The sequence below is a fragment of the Centroberyx gerrardi genome, chromosome 9, assembly GCF_048128805.1.
Source record: "Centroberyx gerrardi isolate f3 chromosome 9, fCenGer3.hap1.cur.20231027, whole genome shotgun sequence".
Classification (NCBI taxonomy): Eukaryota; Metazoa; Chordata; class Actinopteri; order Beryciformes; family Berycidae; genus Centroberyx; species Centroberyx gerrardi.
Window position 1 is genome coordinate 9565004 of NC_136005.1, and position 22991 is coordinate 9587994.

The 22991-nt window shown below is 45.2% G+C and overlaps 1 protein-coding gene across 1 annotated transcript in view; it reads left to right on the forward strand.

Annotated features, from left to right (window-relative positions):
- Positions 1 to 22991, forward strand: part of trabd2b (TraB domain containing 2B) — a 69793-nt gene that overhangs the window by 31804 nt on the left and 14998 nt on the right. Inside the window, exons 3-4 of the mRNA XM_071917612.2 lie at positions 8093 to 8239; positions 14487 to 14661. Of these exons, the coding sequence (XP_071773713.1) occupies positions 8093 to 8239; positions 14487 to 14661 (322 nt within the window). The remainder of the gene's footprint in view (positions 1 to 8092; positions 8240 to 14486; positions 14662 to 22991) is intronic.

Consider the following 22991-nt stretch of genomic DNA (forward strand, 5'->3'; position numbering starts at 1 on the left):
CTCTGCAGGGGAAACCCACATCTGTCTGTCAAACAGTACAAACAAGCTCAGTTCAGTCTGGAGCGATGCAGGCGTTATATCAGAAGCATGTTGAGAGGCATGCTCACACACACACGCGCACACGCACACACACACACATTTTAACCTGTTTTGTTACTCGGCTTGACTCGACTTGACATTACATCATTCAAGCATCATCAAAACGTGCTGTGATAATTGAAGGCTACAGACACTCTCCACATGCAGACCAATAGGCAGGCAGGCACACACACACACACACACACACACACACACACACACAGTGACACAGTGACCTCTGACCCTATAAGGAATCCCCTCTATAAAAGGACTGAGTTTAGTCAACTAGTCCAGCTCATACTAACTGTCTGGACCCGTGTAGTTTTCTCAATCTGGATCCATTTTTTCCTCCATTACACAATTTATCTTCATGCAGGAGATTATGTGCTGCTCTCATGTTTCAACCGGACCTCAGATGTGGACTTTGCAAAGGACAAATCATTCTTTGGGAATTATTCTGTCTAAAGCCATTAGCCCAAGCAAAGCAGACTGGAGGAGATAAGAGAGCGTGGTCGGGCGCTTGGTTAGTGCCGGGGAGGCATGTTTTAAACATACGCGACTGTTTCTGCCGCCTCTTTCTACATACCGTGGAGAAGACCCAGCTCATCTGGTTTGGATAGCATCACACATCATAATGGGAGCCGGATAAATCCAATGGAATTCAATGAGAGTCTTTTCCCTGGGAAAAAAAAGAGAGCTGTCTGTGAAATGGGTTAGGATCAGTGGAAGATGATGTTAGCGATGGACTGTGGGCTTAGGAGGAGATAAGCTCAGAACGACCTGAGCCCAGGTGTACACTGCAAAAACAATGTGCATCTTAACACTTCATTTAATCTTATTTTCCTTAAAGCAAGTGAAAAAATGTGTTTTCATTTGTCTCAGGAATTTTCTAGAAATAAGCAACAATATCTTGATATAGGGCAAATCACTCTACTAGCATTAAGAAAATGACACTTGACTCCAATTGATGTTGAAGTTGATTTGCATTGGAAGCAAGTGGAATTATCTCAACCCATTGGAATTTTGTTTCTATTGTTTTAATAAAAATAAGATTTTAAGACTTAATTTGTGAAAATGGATATGGAAATTGATTAGGCTTTTTACAACCATGAGGAACACTGCTACCATTACCTGTTGCTCTCACACCTGATGTAAACACACAAATATGGTGTTTTCTCTTCATTTCGATGGGAATACAATAGTGATTATCCAGTCTAGTCCTTAACTGTTAAATGGGCTCCTAACAGCCATGCCTGCATTTGTAATGGACTTACTGTAAAAGTATTAATAATTACAGTACAGCATCTTTTCTAACATCAAGGTATATATACACAATGGTGTTTTGTTTTGTTTTGTTTTTCACCAACTAGCATGTTTTCACATTTATTCAATCAGAAATTGGGAAAAATAGTTAAAGGTGGACCAATCACCCGCCTCATAACACTGAGTCGGACAGGTCTCCCTCTTCTCCTGTCATACCCACGCCTTTGTCCTGCTTACTTTTACACACAGGCTTATGATTATTCCACTAACCCTGGGGCCTTGAAGAAAACAAAAATTAGTACAATTTCCCTCTGTAATTTCCCACTGCTCTTTCACCCCCCACCCTCTCTCTCTCTCTCTCTCTCTCTCTCTTTCTCCTTGTGGGCATTCATGGTGAGGGACCAGCTGTGGGCTTTTTCACTCCGGATCAAACGCTACTTTATTATTTTCTCTGTGTTTCAGGGAGGCAGGAAAGCTGGGATGACTGGCGCAGCGGCGGGGCTGCCAAGTCAAACAGCGGGGTTTGTTTGTGGACAAGTGTAAGGAGAGCAGGGGCGACCCCCACCCACCCCCCTCTGCAGGCTCTTATTAAGAGGACAGACAGGAGGCGCTGGGGGGACGGGAGGGGTGTATATGTGTGTGGTGGTGGTGGCGGGGGGTCGTAGGGCATGGGAGCCTAGGTCTGGTTTTGGTGGGGGGGAAATGAGAAGGCAAGAAGGGCAAGGAGCGAAAGGAAGACAGTAGTTGTTTGGCAGAGGAAGGAGGGATAACAAAGAGGCAAGGGGGGGCAGATTTGGGATTTTTACCATTCCAGGCTAAGTGGGGGGGGGTACTGTCTGTCCCCCCCAAAGGCTGAGAGAGAGGGTGAAGGAGAGAAGGGGGGAAGGAAGGAGGAAGGAGAGGGAAGAATGGGTGGCTTTCTGTGGAAGCTGGGAGCAGCAGGCCTCTGCCACTGGGATTGTCCCTCTGGTAATCCCTGGATTTCCTGGGCTGAGACAGGAGATAGACCAGGCAGGGAGAGAGACTTAGTGAGTGAGATAGAGAGAAAGAGAGAGAGAAAGGAGAGAGGGTGTGGGAAGAGAAAGAGAGACAAAGACAAGGGGGGAAGCAACATCCAAACCGGAAGGACTGTCTGACCAGAAAAGATAGGGAGAAGTGAAGAGAACGGTCTTCTCTTTTGTAGTTTGCAAGGCGTGGCTTGTATACAGGGAATGCTTAGTTGGGAATGTGGTGTGTGTGTGTGTGTGTGTGTGTGTGTACAGTACGTGTATGATGGTGACCGCATATGTGTGTGTGTGCATGTGATCGTGTGATTGTGTGATCGTGTGCGTATGTGTATAATTATTAGCGTGTGTGCTTATGGAAGTCTGTATGTGTGTTTACGTGTGTGTTTGCATGTGTGTGTATAGCAGGTATTAAGAGGGATAAAGATTTGGAAGAGGAGGAGGTTCTGGCTTGCTGTAGCTCATGCCAGATGTGATCAGTCGAAAGCGCTGCTTACCTTCAAATAAGCAAACGTTACACACAGAAAGGCGCCGAGGGGCTGTAAAAATATTTTGGCAATGCTCTGACGTTGGAGGTCGCATTTGAGGCATTTTTATGTTTGAATGTTGCTTTTACAGCCCTTGACAGGTTACACGGTTCCGCGGAAGGAAAAAAAATGAAAAAGGAGAACAGCTTTCGAGGACCTTGTTGATAAAACCGTAGGAGACAACGGCGCAGCTATCATGTGAGACTGTCCAGACAACTTTGATGTGGTCTTGTGTGACACCATCTCTCTTAGTAATGTATTCAAGGTGTTTTTCAGAGCCAGCCTAGCATAAAAGATCAGACAACGGCAGGCTTTTAAAAGACCCCCGCCGCCGATACACGCACAGTATGACACATTCAAACATGGATTCATACTGAGATAGCACAGGTTAAAAGAAAATGGACACAAGGGGCTTTTTTTTTACGAATTCTTTCATGGCGCTGTGCTGTGATCGTGAAGGGGAAAGTACGCTCACACACCTCCTTATCCAGCCTTTTTGGGGGCGCTCCGCGGGGTACAGGGGTGAGATATCGCACCTCTCCTATTCTTGGGTTGCCCTGGATGTTATTTCAACTCCCTTCCTCCTTTCCCCTCCTCGCCTCCTCCTCCAGTCACCCCAGGGTGCTGTGAACTCAATCCCCCCTGGGCGTCTGTAGCCGGAGCCCTTGAGGGAGGCCGGCCTCAGCCCAGAGGAGCCCAGCAGTGCGTGTCCGGGGTCGGAGGTCTCGCTCTTCTCTTTCTCTGACGGTGAAACACAACCGGCTCTCAGGGAGAAGAGACCAGTCGAGGGGAACACACCTCCTTAAAGCTGTTTGTAGTGTTTTCTTTATCAGCGGCTGATTAAATGACCAGAGATAGAAAGGCAGAGAGATAGAGACAGACAGAGAGAAAGAGCTGAATTCTCATTGGACGCTTTGGCAATACTGTTTCTGTAATACTTATGCCAATAAAGCACATTGAATTTAAAGGTGCTATGTGGTTTTTAAAACATCAGTAGATCATTGGCAAATCAGTGGTGATGGTTGAGACGATTGGTAGCCTCAATCTTATGCCAGTAGTATTGTTAAGGCTAGCGCTTCTCAAAATTAAGACCACATTTCCCATAAACCCATGTTGCTTTCTGCCATGAAGAGGATGTTGCTGCTCGCTCCATGTTCTTCTTCTTGAGCAAAAAGCAGGTTAAGAACTGATAACAGCCCTTCACTTGTTCATCTACCATTATGAGAAACTCTGAAAGCTTTAGCTCCGTTTTTGCTGGAAGAACAACAGCCCTCTTCCTATTTTGTGCCATAAATTAATGAGAAATGTTCTTTTGTGCTGTAAAGCAATAAAATTCTATATATACTAATGGCTCAAAATGAATGTGGTAATGATTTATTGTTGATATTAAAATGTTACACATAGCACATTTAAAGGAGGAACAAAGAGTAAGGAAACAGAGGGAAAAGAGAGGGAGAGACGAACTGAGAGAAGCAGTGTTTTAAGGAGAAGGGAGAGAGAGAGTGATGTGTGAAGGAACAGGCCTTCTCAGATCTCCTGCCTGACGCTGGCAGGCACCACTGGGCTTTTCATCCACCTGCCTGCCCGGCTGTACCCGATGCCCGCGCCAGGCCTTACCATGCGCTCTGTATACCCACCGACCCAAACTTTCCTCTGCACAAATGGAGAAGAATCACCTCCATCTGTACAGCACATGCTCCTCACACATAACAAGCCTTTATTTGTTTTACCATTCTCTCACGCTTCGCCCCTCTCTCTCTGGCTTTTGTTCGTTCTCGCTCTCTGTCCTCCTCATGCTATTACTCTTCCCTTCCTTTGTTCTTTCTTTTTCTCTGTCTGTTTGCAGGAAAGTGGAATGGTGTCTCATTCTTTTACCATGGCGCTCAGAGAGACAAAATGAGTGATGGAAGATGAAATAAAAGGGAAAGGGTGAGGGAGAGTGGATGAGAGGGTGGTGAAGAGAAGGAGGCAGACAGGCAAAGACTTCTCTGATGGACATCTGATGAGAGTGTGTTGTTGTACTTTGTTGTTCTCTACCTGCGTATTTATCGCTGTTGTTGGCGATGTATGCTTCTCATTTGCTTTTACAGTAAAGCAACTTGCATTTTATTATCATTAACGATTTTCTCTCCTCTGCTAGAGTTCAGTGCTTGGCCTCTACAGTTTGACACTTCCTTCTGAGGCATTGCAGCCTGAAGCTACGGGTGGAGACACCGCTCTGTATCCATCATTCTCACATTCTCCGATTCAGATTTAAGGAGGTATAATAAGGGAGTGATGTAGTTGACATGAGTGAGCTCTCTCCGTTCCAACACCTTGTCATCGGCACCTACTCATTACATGCTACAGCACTGTAAAAACCGTCAGACGGAAAACCAGCTAACACTAATGCTAGCAAGCAGCCAGGGTTTAATGCACTTCAAGGTCAATTGCTGCTATGCACACACGTGTTGATAAATGACGTTTTTGTGGAACATAAAAGATCTCTCTGATTTTTTTTTTCTACCACTCCCACTCCCACCCCCTCGTTTCTCTTTTTCTTTCCAACGCTCGCTAATGAATTTTTGGAGTGCTGCACTCAGGGAGAGATCGGAGGTTCCAAGACCATCCGTGCGCTCTCCTCTTTCCAGCTTTGTTCTTATAAAGCCTTTATTTAATTATGATGGGAGTTTCTCACGCATGTATTAGTTGAGAGAGGGAGGGAGAATGAGAGAGAGAAAGAGAAAGAGAGAGACCTGTGTGGTAGTAAGCCATGTGGTGATCGGTGAGTCAACGTTAGCTACTTTGAAAAGTCCTGGCTGTAAAAGAGCCAGTCTGTCAGAGTGAGTGGACCACTTCAGCACAAGAACACCCACTCTGTCAGTCAACACGTGCATGCGCGCACACATTCACCAACACACATGCATATGCACACATGTAGGCACACACACACACACACACACACATATATAAACACGCACACACTGTTTGCATTTTCCTCTCTCTCTCCCTCTGTGATTGACGTGCTCTCTCATTCAGCCGGGCACAAACTCTGGCGCCATGGTTACAGCTCAGAGATGTGCTTTCCCCGGGAGACGAACAATATTGAAATAACAACCCCCTTAACAACCTAACCACCCTCTTTACCAACCACACCTCCTCTCCCTTTCTAGCCTGCACCCTCCTCTACTTTCACACTCTGTCTTGTCTGTCTTGTCTGCTGCAGTTTGCAGTGCTCAGGGAAACTGCTGGACTTGGCAGCGTTACAGACGGCCTGGCAGGTGTGTGTGCTCTGCCAGCGCCCAGCTCTCTCTGGTGTTTCTCTTGGAAAAGCCCCCGAGACATGGCGGAAAGCCCTGTGGGTCAAGGGCTTGGGGCAGTGGCAACTCGCTGCCAAAGCATCAGCATCTGCAGCAGAAAAATTAGCTACTGTAGCTAGTTAGCCACAAAGCACATTTCAGCCTCTCCGGGCCTGGCATCACACCTAAACATGACCTGGAGTTTGGAGGGAGAAATGTGGACAATAAAAGCAGCTCACGTGAGATGGAAATAGAAAGTGAAATGAGGTATACTGTCATTACTAAACCAGCAGGGGGGCCTCTGGATCTGGGAGGCCTGGTGGTGAGGTATGAGCTGAGGGAAGCATGAAAGGCATATTTTTTCAGGACTGAAACGGTCACAGGTTTGATCAAGGCCCATTTTGGGATTATGCCTCCCTGGCAGGGTGACAGCGCGGCGCTGAGCGCAGCAAAAATACATTCGGTGAAACACGTCGAAAAGAATAAATAGGATCGGTCTCAGCTCTCGGTCGGACAGCGGGAGGAAGGGCTGGGGCTCTGGGACCTGGCAGAAAGATGAGAGGAGGATACAGACTCTACTGGGGTGAAGGAATGGAGAGAGAGAGTAGGAAAAGAGGAGAGTGAAGAAGAGAGAGGGGGAGAGAGTTATCCATGCCGTCAGCTCACCAGTTGTCTCTTTTCATTATGATAAAAGCACAGCACTAAGGCACCGCCTTGCAAGGCTGGTAAGCGAGCACAATGACCTCAGACAGAGAGGGAGACACATCGTCACAAGGTTGAGCTTAGAACTCAGTTGTGATTATCCCAGCATAGAGGTTACCTAGAGTTTAAACATTCAATGTGCACGATATGGGCATTTATGATTGTGAAAACATAACCTAATTGTGTGAATTATGACCCAGACTTTTGACTTTGGGCTCGATCAGTTGTGCAGCTGTATCGGCCTTAAGCTGCTACACAAATCATATGGGCCTGGATGTTGGCGCTCTCCCACCGGTATTTACCACAGCACTAGTCAGGTTTCCCTGACGTAGTGAAGGTAATTAGGATTATAGACATGGATGAGGGTGGTGGGGTTTGAAGATATACACAAGCCGAGTCATTTGGCCTAATCAAGTCAAACAACAATACCGCATAAGATGTGGATGTGTTACTGGGTGCAATGTAGAACTGTGTGAAATCTGCTGCACTTCCATGCACAGAGAGAGCAAAAAAAAAACCTTCTTCCCGTCCGTACACACCTCTGGCTTCTGTAGGAAAGCTTAACAGTGATTGACAGCTCAGTCCCGGCTGGCAGGCCAGTCAGAGGTGGCTTGGGAGTGCGGAGGGCGGGAGCAGGGAGGTTAACCCCTGGTGTCTAGGACAGCTGTGGAGTCGTTGGGCTGGCTGGCGGCTGCACACTATAAATTCTCTCTAAAGAGGGTTTACTTTTGATTTTAATGGGGGTTGTAAATTTACGGCACTCGGGCCCCGGTGAAAGAGAGAGAGAAAGGATTTATTTTTAAAGGGTCTCTCTCTCTCTCTCTCTCTCTCTCTCTCTGTCTCCAGCTCTCCTTTTCTTCCCCTTTTCTCTCCTTCCTTCCTTCAGGAGAAAGTTATTGGAGTCTTGCCATGCCTTTTGTGGTCTGCTTTTACCTGTAGTCAGCCTGTATGGAAAGTGTATGTAAATATCCTGAAAGAAATGAAAACTCTGCAAAATACTTGTATTTTACCAACACTCAGCATAACTTTTCAGTGCTATAATACAGTCACACATTTTCTTAAAAAGGAACACTGGCCCTGTTTGCAAAAAATTCTCTCCCTGCACGCAAATTCCTCTTCAGCACAAAGCAGAGAAAACAACATGATCCCCTTTTGCGGCGAGTTTAACAGTGCCCTTCCCATCTCTCTCTCTCTCTCTCTCTCTCTCTCTCTCTCTCTCTCTCTCTCTCTCTCCCTGCAGGTGCTGTTTGCCTTGAACCAGACGCTGCTGCAGCATGAGGGCGTCCGAGCGGGCAGTCTGCAGGGCTCCTACACCACTGAGGACCTCATTACCCATTACAACTGTGGCGACCTCAGCTCCATCATCTTCAACCACGACACCTCACAGGTTGGGCCTCCTGTTTTAGTTTTTAACCTTTATTTATCCAGAGAAGGGAGAGCACCTCCCCTGGAGCCCTTGGGGCTTAGTAAGTGCCTTACTCAGTGGCAACTCAGTGGTAGTTGTTACTCATTTACTTACCCCACCCAGATTTTCACAGCTGGTCCAGGGTTTCGAAATGGTTTGCCGATATATTGGGCCGATATTGACTTTTCAATAAAAACTGGATACCGGCCAGTCATTGTTGGCCACTGCTGATATGATGGAGGTGAGGACATTATTTTACTCAACAGCTTCAGGGATGGCAGTCTGTAAAACTTGCAATTAAACCCGCTCCACCCTGCCTTTAGGAGTTGCTAAGCAACCAAAGAATTTCCCTAGCATGGGTTTTAATGGAGAGTTTTACTGTCCCATGGTCTAGATGTAGTGCTTTTCCACCGCAAAGAATAATATTCTGGGAGAAACATTCAGTCCTTGGATTTTTTTGGCATAGAATACATTTAAATATACTGCATACAATTTCAGCTATTGGCTGCTTCAAATCCCAAAATATCCATATCAGCATCGGCCTTCAAAAACCCATATCGGTCTAACCCCCGTTTCGAGTCACTTCACTTCTCTACTATTAGGCTATCGTCACTATGGTCAAATTTGGCACTCCAAATCCAAATCCACATCACAGCACATCCACCAACTATCCACCACCTCCCTTGACTCCCAGTCAAGTTCACCACTGAAATCCTTCATGTCACCCTCAAGTCATTTGATAGTCTAGCACTTTAATAGCCTGGGACTCCTGCTGTAAATACCCCATCTGACCTCCTTCTCTTTGTGTTTCCTCACATAGCCTCTGCTCCTCCAATAATGGCCTCCTCATCGGTCCACACACACACACACACACACACACACACACACACACCATGCTCATTTATAGTTCTTGCTCCATCTCCACCCTCAAATGCAGATTTAGTCTGTAGGCCTCCTCTTCAGTTAATTACGCTGTCTCAACTTCCCTTGCTGATCCTTAAGTCCCATTAAACCTAACACACCATGCAACCTCAACTCACCGCTCGGCTGCCGAGATTCCACATCATTTACACTGGAGACACGCAAAGTAATGGAAAGTATGCACAACTTACCGTTCAACTCTCCGATTATTACAGGCACTTCAAAACTCAACATGGCAACGTTGTTAAGCCTTGACAAATGGCTGAAGGGCACACTTACCCCTTTTCTCTCTCTCTGTCTCTCTCTCTCTCTCCATCTGTCTCTCTCTCTCTTTCTCTATGTCTCTCCATATCTCTCTCTCTCTCTCTCTCTGAGGGCCATGAAGAGCATGTTAGCCACAGTTACACCTCCAGCCGTGGCTACAGTCGTCTCCTGCATGGGCTCTCTAAATCATACCAGTTGGCCCCTGCTCCTCATGTCATAATAACACGTATTAACATTCCTCAGCACATGCTAGAGCAATCAGACGCCTGACTCCGGTGCCTGCCTCTGTAGCCTGGTGATCTATAGCAGGTCCATGTGTCTGTATGCGTGTGTGTGTGTGTGTGTGTGTGTCTGTGTGTGTGTGTGTGTGCGTGAACTTCCAGGGCTGCGAAGGAGCAGGTGTTTTTTGATAGATGGAGCCTAATCCGGAGGCCCCCAACACCCCTGATGCTCTCCCAACTCAATCTTCATCGTATTAGAAGGAGGCCGATGATGGGCCCCAAAGCAGAGCAGAGCAGAATGGTGCAAGACGGGTTAATGCATTTCAACACTGGCTACTCAGCTGGGTCCGATCCACCAGGCATAGAGTCAAAGAAGTAAAGTCAGAGAAGGAGAGAAAAGACAGAACCGAGAGAGAAGAGAATACAAGAGTGAGAGTAAAGAAAAGAAAGAAAGCAAAGGAAGGAACAACTTCAAGGGGATTGAGAAGGAAGGAAGGGAAGGGAAAGGAAAGGAAACTGAGCGAACATTTTGACGTTGAATAGATGTTGTTACGATGGCCTGCACCAACATTGAGAACCTATTTAAATATAGTGCCAAAATGAAAGTTGAGTTGACATCTGGAGTTGGCTACTACCTGCATCACTTTGTGAAATGAAATCTGGACCGAAATTTCAGAACAGTTTCCAAAGCTGCTTCAATAAGAATAAATGAATTATCCCAATTGAATTAATTATTTCCTTGCCATAATATCATATTGTGAAAATGTTGTGCTTGTAACTTGGCTTGTAACTTGGCCAATTCCTGCATGTTGCCGTCTTGCTGGGAAGGGAAGTGAAGGGAAGGAAAGGAGAAGAGAAGAGAACAGAAGAGAGGAGGAGAGGAGAGGAGAGGAGAGGAGAAGAAAGAAGAGGAGAAGAAGGAAGAGGAGAGAAGAGCTCAGGGACTTCAAAGAGATGGAGTAGAGAGAAAAGGAAAGTAGAAGAGAGGAGGCAGCTGGCAGGATGGACCGACTGAGCGAGTGATTGCAGAGCGCGGCCAGTAGAGAGGAAGGGAGGAAATATCTCGCTGTCGCTCCACATTTCCTGAGCGGGTCGGGATCGAGAGCCGCTAATGGGCTTTCCTGTGATAACTTATCTGCTGCCCCGTCCACCTCCCTCACCCCCGCTACCCTCCCAACCCCTCTGTTATCTCTCTTTTCATAAAACACTCAAGCTATCCTCGTTCATCAGACCAGAGATGAAGCACTCCTTCTCCAACTCTCTCTTTCGCTACTCACTTTTTTTTTTTTTTTTTTTACCTACCTTTCCCCATATTCATTCCCTACTCCCTTTCCTTTTACCTATTAAGAATGAGGCCCAATCAATCACACATGAACCCCAGTCATTCACCCTGTAAAAGCATTGCGGGACAATACGAGGCTTTAACATGCACATATCATTCACTACTCAGTTTTGTACTTACCTTTCTCCATATTCATCCTTTTTCTGTTGAAGAACGAGTCACAGGCATTTACTGATGATGAAGCCTCACTCATTTTCCCTTTAAAAGCATTTTGAGACATTACCGGACATAAACAAGCAGATATCTGAGTGAATGTGGCTCTCTTTCACTACTCATTTTTGTACTTACCTTTCTTCATATTCTCCCTACTCCCTTTCCCTTTTCTGGTGACGAACGAAGCTCAGGCAGAGCTTCGTTCTTCACCAGAAAAGGGAAAGGGAGTAGGGAGAATATCACTTCACTGACGACGAAGCCTAGTCACTTACCCTTTAAAAGCACCGTGAGACAAAACAGGATATAAACAAGCAGATAACTGAGTAATGTGGCTCATGTCATACAAACCATTTGGATTATGATCATGTCCAAATGGAATCTGCGGACATGGCTTTATCTTAATAATGGAGACGGTAGAAGCCGAAAAATATCCAAACACTCCACAGAACTTGGAGATTTTTGACAGATTTAAACCATAAATGCATTTGGCAGCATGGTGGAGTAAACAGCAAGACCGTCCTGTAACTGAAAGGTTACTGGTTCAACAAAGTGTCCATGAGGGAGACACTGAACCCCTTTCTGCTTTTAATCCATTTTCCAATGGGTCCAATCCACTCTTACCCAATGGGTAAGAGTGTTTTGCTAACTGCCTAAAATGTAAATGTGAATATGTAAAATGCACCCCCCCAAAAAATGAAAGAAATTAATATCCCATTTAGGCCTGGATTATAACTAGGGATGGGACAACATATTGAAATTCAATATATTGCAATATGAAAATGTGACAATACATATCGTGGGGCAGAAAAAATCATATTAGCTACATTTTATTCTGCTGTAGTAATCACAAATGAGACGGCTTGCCCATCACAATTTCATAAGCTCTCCATCCAAATTATATTATTTGCACTTTGTAATGACATTTTTAAATTGTTTACATTCTAGCAAGCCAATGCCATTGCTAGAAAGATTTGTGGCTCAGAAATAAACATAACACTGCACAGTCAGACTTTGCTATCATTGAAGTTTTATTTATTACATCGTATCATGGTTGTATTGAATCGTGAAACCCATATCACGTATAAAATTGTATCATGAGATTAGCATATCGTTCCATCCCTAATTATAACCTTTCGACCATTATGCTTTAGGGACAAATAAAGACAAAAGGAGATGATTGAGAGCGTGTTGGAGGTGGAGAAAGGGGGAGAAGAGCTGAAGAGGAGAGTGAGAGAAAATGAGTAAGATAGAGATTTTGGATGGATACTGGAGAGCAGCACCTTATACATATGTGGTTCAATAAATCTCCCCATGCGTTCAAACACCACACACTCACACTCACACACACTGATTTATGCACCATTTGCAGCTGTTCCATTGTTCTGTCAACTTGTAGCTCAGCTTTAGCCAGCCACTGTGCGCGTGTGTGTGTGTGTGTGTGTGTGTGTGTGTCTCAGTGTGTTCATGTCACACTCACATACAGTGCAAACATGTGCGTACGTGCACTCATATATATATATATACACACTCGCAGCCCACCCCAGGAACCCCCTTTAACCTTTCTCCTGATAACCCTATCCCTTTCCTTCCCCCATCCCTCCATCATTTCATCCTTCCCTCCCTCATTGGGGAGTGTGGGGCAACTCTGGAAGAAAGAGAGGAGGGGGAACATGTTCCTAACAAATGGTTTGACCCCGGAGCTGCAGCAGGGGTAAGGTGATACTCCCCGGGTGCAGGCTGGGCAAAGCAGGGCCAGGATGGGATAGGACTCAGGTGCTTTGTGTTCCCCTGGTTCTGAGAGAGAGAGACTAGGGGGAGAGAATGATAGAGGAGAGGAGAGAAAGAGAGATCTCACTTTCTTTGTGACTTTAAAAAGATGGTACTCAGATAACTCAGATAAATTAAAATTCTGAATAAATTTCAGTGCTATCATACATTAAACAGAGAAATTAACTTGGCCAAATAACTGAGCATTCTTGAAAGTAAAGAAATAAAAACTGTTGCTAAAGGGGACCAGCACCTTAAATCTGAAAAAGGAAGACACTCAAAAATCAGAGGCTTTACAAGCACTGCAACCTTATGGAAATAGAGGAAGAAATAAAGGTTATTTTATAAAATCTGAAATATGACAAGATAGGAGAAACTAAAATCCTAAAATGTGAAGAAATATTCCCCAATTTAAGTACCCTATCACAAATACAAAAGCTACCAATAGTCCTAGGTGAGAATGAGAGGTCTTTATTATTGACAGTAAGATAACAGAGGGAGAAGGAATAGACCAAAACTGATGGTGCTCAAAATTTAGTACTCGGATTTCACCTACTGTATCTCCAATAATTCATATTTTATTGCATATATGTTATGAGAGAGAGATGGAGCCAGAGAAAGTGAGAGAGAGGAATACAGGTACAAAGATACACTGAGAGGGAGGGAGAGAGTATGCATGTGTGTGTATGTGTATATGTATATGTGGATGTTTCTAAGTGAGTCTGCCTCCTCCAGTGTCTCAGAACAGCCCAGACCCCCATACTGCCCCCCCCCCACCCCATCCCATACACCTCCCCCCCCACCCCGACCCCCGCTCATCCCCTCAGATTAACGGCCTGTTGAATCCACTCAGCCAGCCAAGAGTGGAGTGGAGCCAGCGCTGTCTGTCTCTGCCTGCCTGCCTGTCTGTCTCTGCCTGTCTGGCTCTTAATAAATCACCCAGCAATTAAACACACATTCACACACTCACACTTGCAGATATACTGTACTTGCAAGTGTATACAAGTACCTACCTTCATGCACCAAGCTGCGTACACACACATACACGGTGTTGACACTTTTTTCCTTCTCTCTCTCTCTCTCTCTCTCTCTCTCCCTCTCTCCCATTCATCGATGCTCTCTCATTCAATCCAGCTCGTAGAATCGAGCCTTGCGTTGGTCATTTTCCGTCAGGCTGTCGCGTCAGAAACACTCCGCGTTGCCAGCTCTCACACTCACGCGGGCACACACATGTGCCAGGTTGTCACCAACACTCCCTTTCAGTCCTCTCCTTTCTCTCCATCCCGATTTCAATCCCTCTCAATTTGTTTTTAACTCCCCTATTCAGTCGCCACTCTCTTTCTCCCGGTCTCTCTCTCTCTTTTTTTTTTTTTTGGTTAATGTATGGTTTTAATAAGGGTATTTTCATGAGGTTTGTATTCACCCATGGACTGTGACTGTAAAAGCATAAAAGCTGTAAAGGCATTTAAGAATTCTAATTTTCTCTCTCCTTTTCTTTCTTTCTTTCTCGCTCTGTCTTTCCATCTCTCTCTCTCTCTCTCTCTCTCTCTCTCTCTCTCAGCTCCCTCACTTCATCAACAGCTCTCTGCCGGCTCATGACCGAACCACGGCCCAGCAGATTGACAGCTACTTCCGCCAGGAGCTCATCTACAAACGCAATGAGCGGATGGCGCGCCGTGTCTCTGCCCTGCTGCAGAGAAACCCCTCCCAGACCTTCTTTTTTGCCTTTGGTGCAGGTAAGGGACGGTTGGATATGGAGGAAGGGGTCATATACTGTGTAATGGTGGATATTTTAGACATTTTGCTGACAGTCTTAACCAGAGAAACTGACTAATTAATGAGTAAGAGTGAGGTAGAGGTTCAGTTTCTTGCTCTACGACACTTCAACAGGCCGCATTGCTGTTGCAAGGGTTAAACCTGTGACCTTCTGGTTATGGGACATCTCTCTAAACTCTGGGCCAGTGGTTATCCATCATGGTCCTCAGGAGCCAGAGCCCTGCTGGTTTTCTATTTTACTTGGTAGTTGATTACGTTCAATGGTGTCTCAAATCTCATTCTGCCCCTGATTACACCAGGTGAATGTAATTAACTACCAGGTAGAGTAGAAAACCAGCTGGGCTCTGGCAATGTCCCAGCAACCTGTATCTCTATTTTGCATTAGTAATTCTAGAGTTCCCAAATACGTCCTGATGGGGGCTAAGAAACAGTGCTGCAAAATTTCATAAAAAATCACTAAAAATGGGGCTTCTGTGATGACTGCATATGTATGTGGGAAAATAAAGCGATTCATAATCAATTTTCCTTGATGTTTGACTGTTTTATGCACCAAAACAGGATTTTATCCCAGAAAAACAGTGGGCGTCATGCTTTGTCATCCAGACTTGGATCTGTTTAGTCCGGTTCCACAGGCGTGATTACGCGTATCCCTTCAAACTAAAACCAGATTTCAACAGAGATTTCCCATCTGCACAACCAGGCCACTGATGAGTGTGTCCAACTGCACTGTTCATGCAGCCGATGTCTCGCAGCATCACTAGCGAAAGACAACTTGAGATATACCAGAAAACCTGGTCAGCCAAACAAATGTACTTTTGAAGACAGATTTTTTATCCCCCCAAGAACAAGTTCAGGTTTCAGAGCTTTCTCGGCCGGTGAATGATCCCTCCGCTTCGTACGGTCTCTTCTCCACACCGCTGAGCTGGGACAGAGGGCATGGGGAGGCAGGTGGAGGGCTTGAGGCGGGCGGAGGACAGAAGCACGAAACAATAGATGTCTATTCTTTATGGCCCCGTCAGAAGTGCTCATTGTGTTCTTTTATTTGGTGGAGAGAGGAGACGGATGACAACAGGAGGCTCACGGTGTTCCTCGCTCATCCTTCGCTCCCACAGCACCCGTAAAGACTAATGGAGCAAAGAGGAGAAGGGAGGAGAGCAAAGGAGGAAAGAGGAGAGACGGCCAGGCGCTTGATCCACAATTCATGGGTTTAGCCCCAAGTGACAGGGCTGGAGTTACATCTAGATCTTGTGTGTGTGTGTGTGCGTGTGTTTATGTGTGTGCATGTGAGTGTGAAGTGAAAGGGAGATCAGGTTTGCTGTGGGTCTGGAACAGTGATTCTGTCAGCGCTAATGTGTGTTTATGGTGAACAATTTGCTCTGTTTCGTGTTTGAAAGCAAAACTGGAGAAAAAGCAGGACAATAATAGTGTACAATGGTTCCCAGATCTCTGGCATGCAAAAATTGTGTGTCTGCTATATGCACACACACGTACACACGCACCCACACACACACCCACATCCACACACACACACAAACACACACAGAAGTCTCAATTACCGCCAGCTCCCACCCCAGTCCAGAAATGAAGAAACCATGAGCTGTTTGTTTCAATTAGCATTCCTGGCTAATGCTGCTAATGTTTCCTGAATGGTGTAGTGTGTCCTAAGGGAAGTGTGGTGTGTGTGTGTGTGTGTGTGTAGGTGTGTGTGTTTCCGTGTGTGTTTGTGTGCAAGTGTGTTTGCCTGCAAAAACAGGTGGTATGGTCTGGTGTGTGTGACTGTACATTTGTGACTGCGCGCCCACGTGTGTGTCTATGTGTCTGTGTACTGTAATTCTGTATGTGTGTCTGTGTTTGTTCATCTGAAAATGGGTGGTACCACCTCGTGTGTGTGTGTGTGAGAGTGTGTGTGTGTGTGTGTGTGTGTGCCATAGTGTATGATTAATGCTGAACGCCTGGTTCCTTCCTCTGAGCATTTTTCGCTCCCTGTGCTCTTTCTGCTCTGTGTTTGGACAAGGCCAATGTTGCACCATCCAGCTGCTACAGTATGTGTGTGTCCATGCACGTGTGTGTGTGTGTGTGTCTGTATCTCCATACACGTGCGTGTCTTTTTGTGCGTGTGTGTGCATGTGTGTGCATGTGTTTTGCTCTATTAGAACACAAATATCCCACACATGTTTACTGAACATATATGCTTGCGAATTGTTTGAAGTATGACCATGATGAAGTAATGAATTTGTGTCGTTTCCGGTTAATACATCAATGACCGCCGTTCCACTGAAGTGTACGCAGTGGAGGAAATAAGGACTGATGATACATCCTTCTCCTGTTAAACAATGTGTTTACGTTATGGAACAATGAAAGTCATGTGAACCACAGATAGCCAGTGAACCCGGTCCAACGCCTTGGGCTAAAACTAATGCATGAGGGAACTGGAGCGGAGGGGAGCGAGGAAGTGTAAAGAACAGCAATGTTTCCGTTTAGAAGTTGTTGGCACTGTGTTGTGTAATTCACACACAGGGGTGGATGGGATGCACTGGAATTTCTTTTTCTAATTAAGCATTAAAATTGACATACCAGGCAGTTTTTTTTATCTGGGCTGTTTCAAAAAAGGCACTGAAAAACAGAGAACAAACAGTCAAACAAAAAAAACTTCATATAACATGGCAGAGTAGCTGAAGCCTTGGGGTTAGAGAAGCGGGCTAGTAGCCAGAAGGTTGCTGGTTTGAGTCCCCCTGAGCAGCTGGGGAGCTCTCCCCTCCCTCAACAACCACTGTGGGATTGCCCATGAGCAAGGCTCTTAACCTCCTGCTGCTCAGCGGCTGACAGTAGAAGACTGTGGCTGTACTGAGCAGCTCCCAGGTGGGAATGTGTAGAACTGAATGTGAAGCAGAATGTTGCTAGAAAAGAGTAAATGTGCTCAGTCGGCTTTCTCTGGATAAATAAAGGTTAAAATAATAAATTTTCACCTAGCTCTTCTAAGCCTATAATCACCAAAATCTTGTGTCTGCCCTCTTTTACACATCTCTCAACAATCCACTATGCCAAGACTAAGCTTTGATGTGGCATACTGAACTGGTGTGTTAGAGCACGGTTCAAACAAAAGCCCAGAGGGCAGCAATTAGCAAAGCAGACTTGTGATCAAGAGGTTGCAGGATTGAATCCCTTGGGATGGGGAACTGAATGACTAACAGCCTCCCCACCCGGCAACATACTGCTAGTGCTGAGTTTCCCCTGAGCAAGGCACTTGAGTCTAAATTCACTGGCTAACATCAGGAGACTGTGGTTGCAGTGGGCAGTGAAAGCGTATAACTGTTTGAATGTGAAGCAGGGCAGAGCTGAAAAAGAGCATGGTGCTCAGCCAAAAAACCTTCCCTGGATAAATAACAGTTTAAAAAATTGTGGGACCCACCACGAGCCACTGATCAAATGCTGGCAAATGTGTGTGTGTGTGTGTGTGTGTGTATGTGTGTGTGCAAATACAGTGGAATTTTTTTTGGCTGTGACTCACAAAACTTGTCAGCTCACATTAAGTAAACTAACAACAATTCCCAGCAAACATTTTGACTTTGAATAGATCTTGATACGATGGCCTGCAACAACATTGAAAACCAATGTAAATATAGAGCCAGAATGAAAGTCGAGATGGTCGTAGTCATCCATCGCTGCTACGTGCTTCGGTTTGTGTATTTGGGACCTAAATATCTTTCTGATATCTGCTAAAAATAGTTTCCAAAGCTGTTTCAACATGTCTTTTTACCATGCCATGATATCATATTGTGAAAATGCTGTGCTTCTTTGGGTTGATGTAGAAATTGGCCACCACCTGCACACTGCCATCCATGAAATGCTTGCTGAGAATTCAGGCTTGGTTTTTTTTTGTTTATTTTTTTTAATCGACCTGTGGTTTGTGAAAAAAAAATTAGAGCTGCACTGGACAACTTTGCATGCTGGCAGCTCCAAATGGTAGTGAAAAAAAAAAAAGTGAAGTGAAAAAGTTAAAAAATTAAAAAAATTTAACCTTCAATACCCAGAAATTATATAACGTGAAGTCAATAAACAGTACACAGCCCAGTCATGTTTACCAACCCGGCCGGTCTGTGATGCTTTATAGCAAAGGACACCAAAGGACACCAAAGGATACCAAAGGAACGAGAGAGATAAAACATCTAACGTTGGTGAGTCCAGCTTTCTCTGGGTGGAGTGCTCACTCACTGCTGTTTAGGAGACAGTTTGTATTTCACTCTTGAGTTTTGATTTGTCACTTCTTCGGGGTGGAAAAGTGTCCGACAACAGAATTTAATTTGGCCAAATAAGACAAAACTACAGTGCCTCGATTAGAGGGGATAGGATGCGCTTCTCTATTGCTAATAATTTAGGCTGATTAGATGGGTGTATTTTTACATAAAGATCTTTCCTAATGAAGTTTTAAGTTTGCCACAGAGGTTAAAGTTGCCCTCTGCAGGGGTTTGCCCTGCAGTATGGCAGCTGTAATGTTAGCTTTCCTGTTTATCAACCTGGGCTGAATAGACCAAGAGGTGAACATGTGTGTCGGGTCACCTGCAGGCTGCAGCGCTGTGTGTGAGAGAACTGACAGCTAGTGTGGGGTGATGAGAACCACTGCAGTTAGCCTGCTGGGAGTGAGCACACACACACACACACACACACACACACACACACACAAGCCTCAGTGCAGGCCTTGGGAGAGCAGAGCAGAGACAAGTCACAGACTCTCTCTCCCATGCTCTTATCACAAAGCTTCCTCTCTCTCATCTCTTGTTTCTGGCTTTAAAACTTTACTTCGTATCTTTACAACCCTGTAACTGTCTCTGCTGGGCCTGGTTTCCCATTGGCGGCGATTATATCCTTGTTGTTTCAATGCGACTTTTATCATCCAATGATGCCAGGATGTATTACAGTAAGTGATAGGCCTGCAAAACACAGAAATCAGATTTTGCTCACATCTCTTTATCTTCAAAACTAGTTGTGGAAATGGTCAGTCTTGCTTTTTGCGCACAGAATTCTTCATCTTAATACGATCTAGCCACAATGTGCATATGAGAAATGAAAAGAAATGGAGAGGAAAGAAAGAGAGTGGGTTAAAGTAATCCAGACATATTTTAAATAAATACAGCCAAGGGAGACACATAACCGGCATTTCCAGGCCAAGTGTGGGCGCACAATGATGTGATCACATAAAATCCAATCTTTATGGTCAGATCTCAAAAATCACATTAACATGACAAGTTTAACTGTAGGCAAAGGCCTCATAGCACTACTAGGATTATTCTTGTCTTACAGTGCCTTATATAATGGAGTAATCGTGATGTGAGAGTTAAGATGGTTTTGGGAAAACCACCCACTCTCTGTCTGATTGGCCCATACATAGAAAGCATGATCTGGCACTTTCTGTCTCTATTGCTTTTCTGTCTTTCTGTCTGTCTCTCTCTCTCTCTCTCTCTGCTCCAGACAACTTCTTCAGTCCCTACAGGCCTGAGTGGTTGTGTTTGTGTTTATCAGACTGGCTTCCTCTCATATGGAGGATAAATATTAATGGCCCCTCGAGCTGCATTTGCCTTGGACCCCTCTCTTCCAACTGGAACCATGTCCAGAGTGCAGAAGGAAAACAGGACTGTCGGGAAAAAGCCCGGGGCGGCGCTCAGGTCAAGGCTCTCCAGAGCTGTCGTGGTCCTTATCCGGGAGTTTTTTCACAGGGTGATTAAACTATACGATGTGTGTATAAAGTGGTTCGGGCAGGACATCCATCTCTGCTCAGCTCAGCACCTTAATTCCCACACTCCCCCTGTCCCCTCGCTGTACACCTACACCTTCCTGTAGCTTACATACTTTTATGTGCAAATGCTTACGTTCTCAGTAAAGTTCTCTCTCTCTTTTCCTCTCACTTGCACACATCTGCACGCAAACACATTATTCTGTAATAGACATTCCTAATTTTCTTCACTTTCACTAACAGGTTATTAATAAAAATGACAGTGGTAAAGGAGCCCTCGCAGGCATAAATGAATTACCCCAGGCAGTACAAAAGAGACCAAGTGGCTCTGGCAGTTTCACTCTCGCACTCACTGGTGCCCCCTGTTGGGCCAAGTGTTTCATGACAACATATTGATGGTCTGCTTGTACAGAAAATACTCTCAGAGTAAATTGAGAAAAGTGAAAAGAGGCTAATTCCACAGCAGCAGCTCAATAAACTTGATTCTCTCTCTCACTCTTTCTCTCTCTTTCCTCCCTTCTCTCCCTCCATCCAAAGCTGCTCAGCATGAAACTGTATTCAAAATGTATTGTATTCAAATGGCAATTAATATTATACAGTCTCTCTCCTGCTCTCTCCCGTCTGTCTCTGTCTCTGTCTTTGTTTGTGCATCTCTTTGTCTAGCTGTCAAGTGAATTTTAAGAAAACTTTTGAAATAAAATGTGAAGTAGGTGTTTTTCCATCAGCTGGGCTGAAGCGGATAAATGAGAAAAACACATCCACCAGAAAAATGGAGAGTATTTCAATAATTGATCAGTGTTGCGCAAGTTGTTATTATGTTTTTCATGCCTGGGCATTCTGTCTGAAGATGAAAACAAAGAAGTGCACTTAGCAATATTCTAATGCACCGGCTAATTACCATGCAACCGCTGCGGGCGCCTTACAGCCCACATGGGAGCGACAGCGTGTATGGCATTTCTAGATGTCATTATTGCAGTAAACAGATATTTTACAGTCTGTCTTTCAGAATATCCAAAGCCACTTGATCAGAATAGTTGAATTGTTATGCAGTGAGATTGAACTAAGTCTACATCGTTGACTATTCCACCTCAAGTGACTGTAAAAACTTTGTGATATTGAGCAGATTTCATCACAATTTATCAGCTTTTTCTAATTCAATGCATCATAATTTGCATAAAAATACTTCAGTCTGTCCCTCTCCCCCACATCCTATCCTTTAGCATGGGACTGTAGTCAAGGCTGCTCACTATTACTATTATGTAACGGAGCTCCATCATAGACACCCGCTCTAGCTCTATGACGTAGCGCTGGTGATGCGGCCAAGTGAACGCTTCACAGTTTCCCCTGGACTGAATGACACAGCAACACCAGATGATAGCAGTCAAGGGAAAGCACATTCGCAGACACATCGCAGACACACACACGCACGCACGCACACACACACACAGCACACACTTTGAAAACACTTTCTCTGACGCTATTGTAAATAGATATAAGCCCTTACACACATTCTCTCCCTCGCATACACACATCGACGCCCTCTCTCTTTCTCACATAGAAACACAAATACCTGCCTACGCTCTCTCGCGCACAAATATACACTCGCTCTTACACACACACACACACACACACACAGTTAACATGGTGATGAAGAGTGCAGGAGCGGGGCTAGGCGAGGCGGTGTGTTGTTGGAGCTCTGTGGTGTGTTTCAGCAGGTTTTCATTTGCCAGCTCTCTGGCTGCCGCTGCCCGGCCTTATTGAAAACATCCCCTGGAATTTCCTGACACTGCCACAGCCTAGACACCACTTCATACACACACGTATATATATATATATACACTGCAGCAGAGAAAGTGAATGTGTGTGTGTGATGGAGAGAGAGCTTGCACGTGTGTGTGCGCGTGTGTGTGTGTGTGTTTGCTTGCAGAAAGGGGTGACACAAGTCATATGACCCCTACAGATGTTTATCGCTGAAAACAGTAGTTACTGTAAAAATACACATGTACCGTTGTTTGTTTTGAAGTCAGAATCACTTTGGTCGGATCGCTGAGAGTTGATTTTTGTGTGTGTATGTTCCCCTGTATGGGCTTATAATAGGCCATTGTGCGGGCAGAGTGGACCCATGTGTTTTGCAGTCGCATGTGGCGTTGTGGTGTTGGAGTGATGACTGAGAGAGAGAGAGAGAGAGAGAGAGAGACTCATTCGTCCCTTCTGGATGTTGCTTGCATGTCACTTTGTCTCCTTGGCTCTTCCTCTCTGACTGCATATTTGCTTGTCTCCCTTTTGCCTGTCTGTCTGTCTGTCTCTCTTTCTTTCTGTCTGTCTCTCTGTGTGTCTCTGCCTGCCGTCCCATCTGTTCCATCTGTCTTTAGCTGTAATTCCATCTTTCTACCTGTCCCTCTATCTGCCACTCAGTCTATCTATCTGTCTGAAGCTGCTGTCCTGCCTGCCTGTCTGTCTATCTGTCTTTCTATCTGCTTCTGTCTCTCCTTTATTACACTGACGCCATCCCTCACTGCTGTCTAGCTCTGTCTCTTCTGCTCTGTCTCACTCTATCTCCCC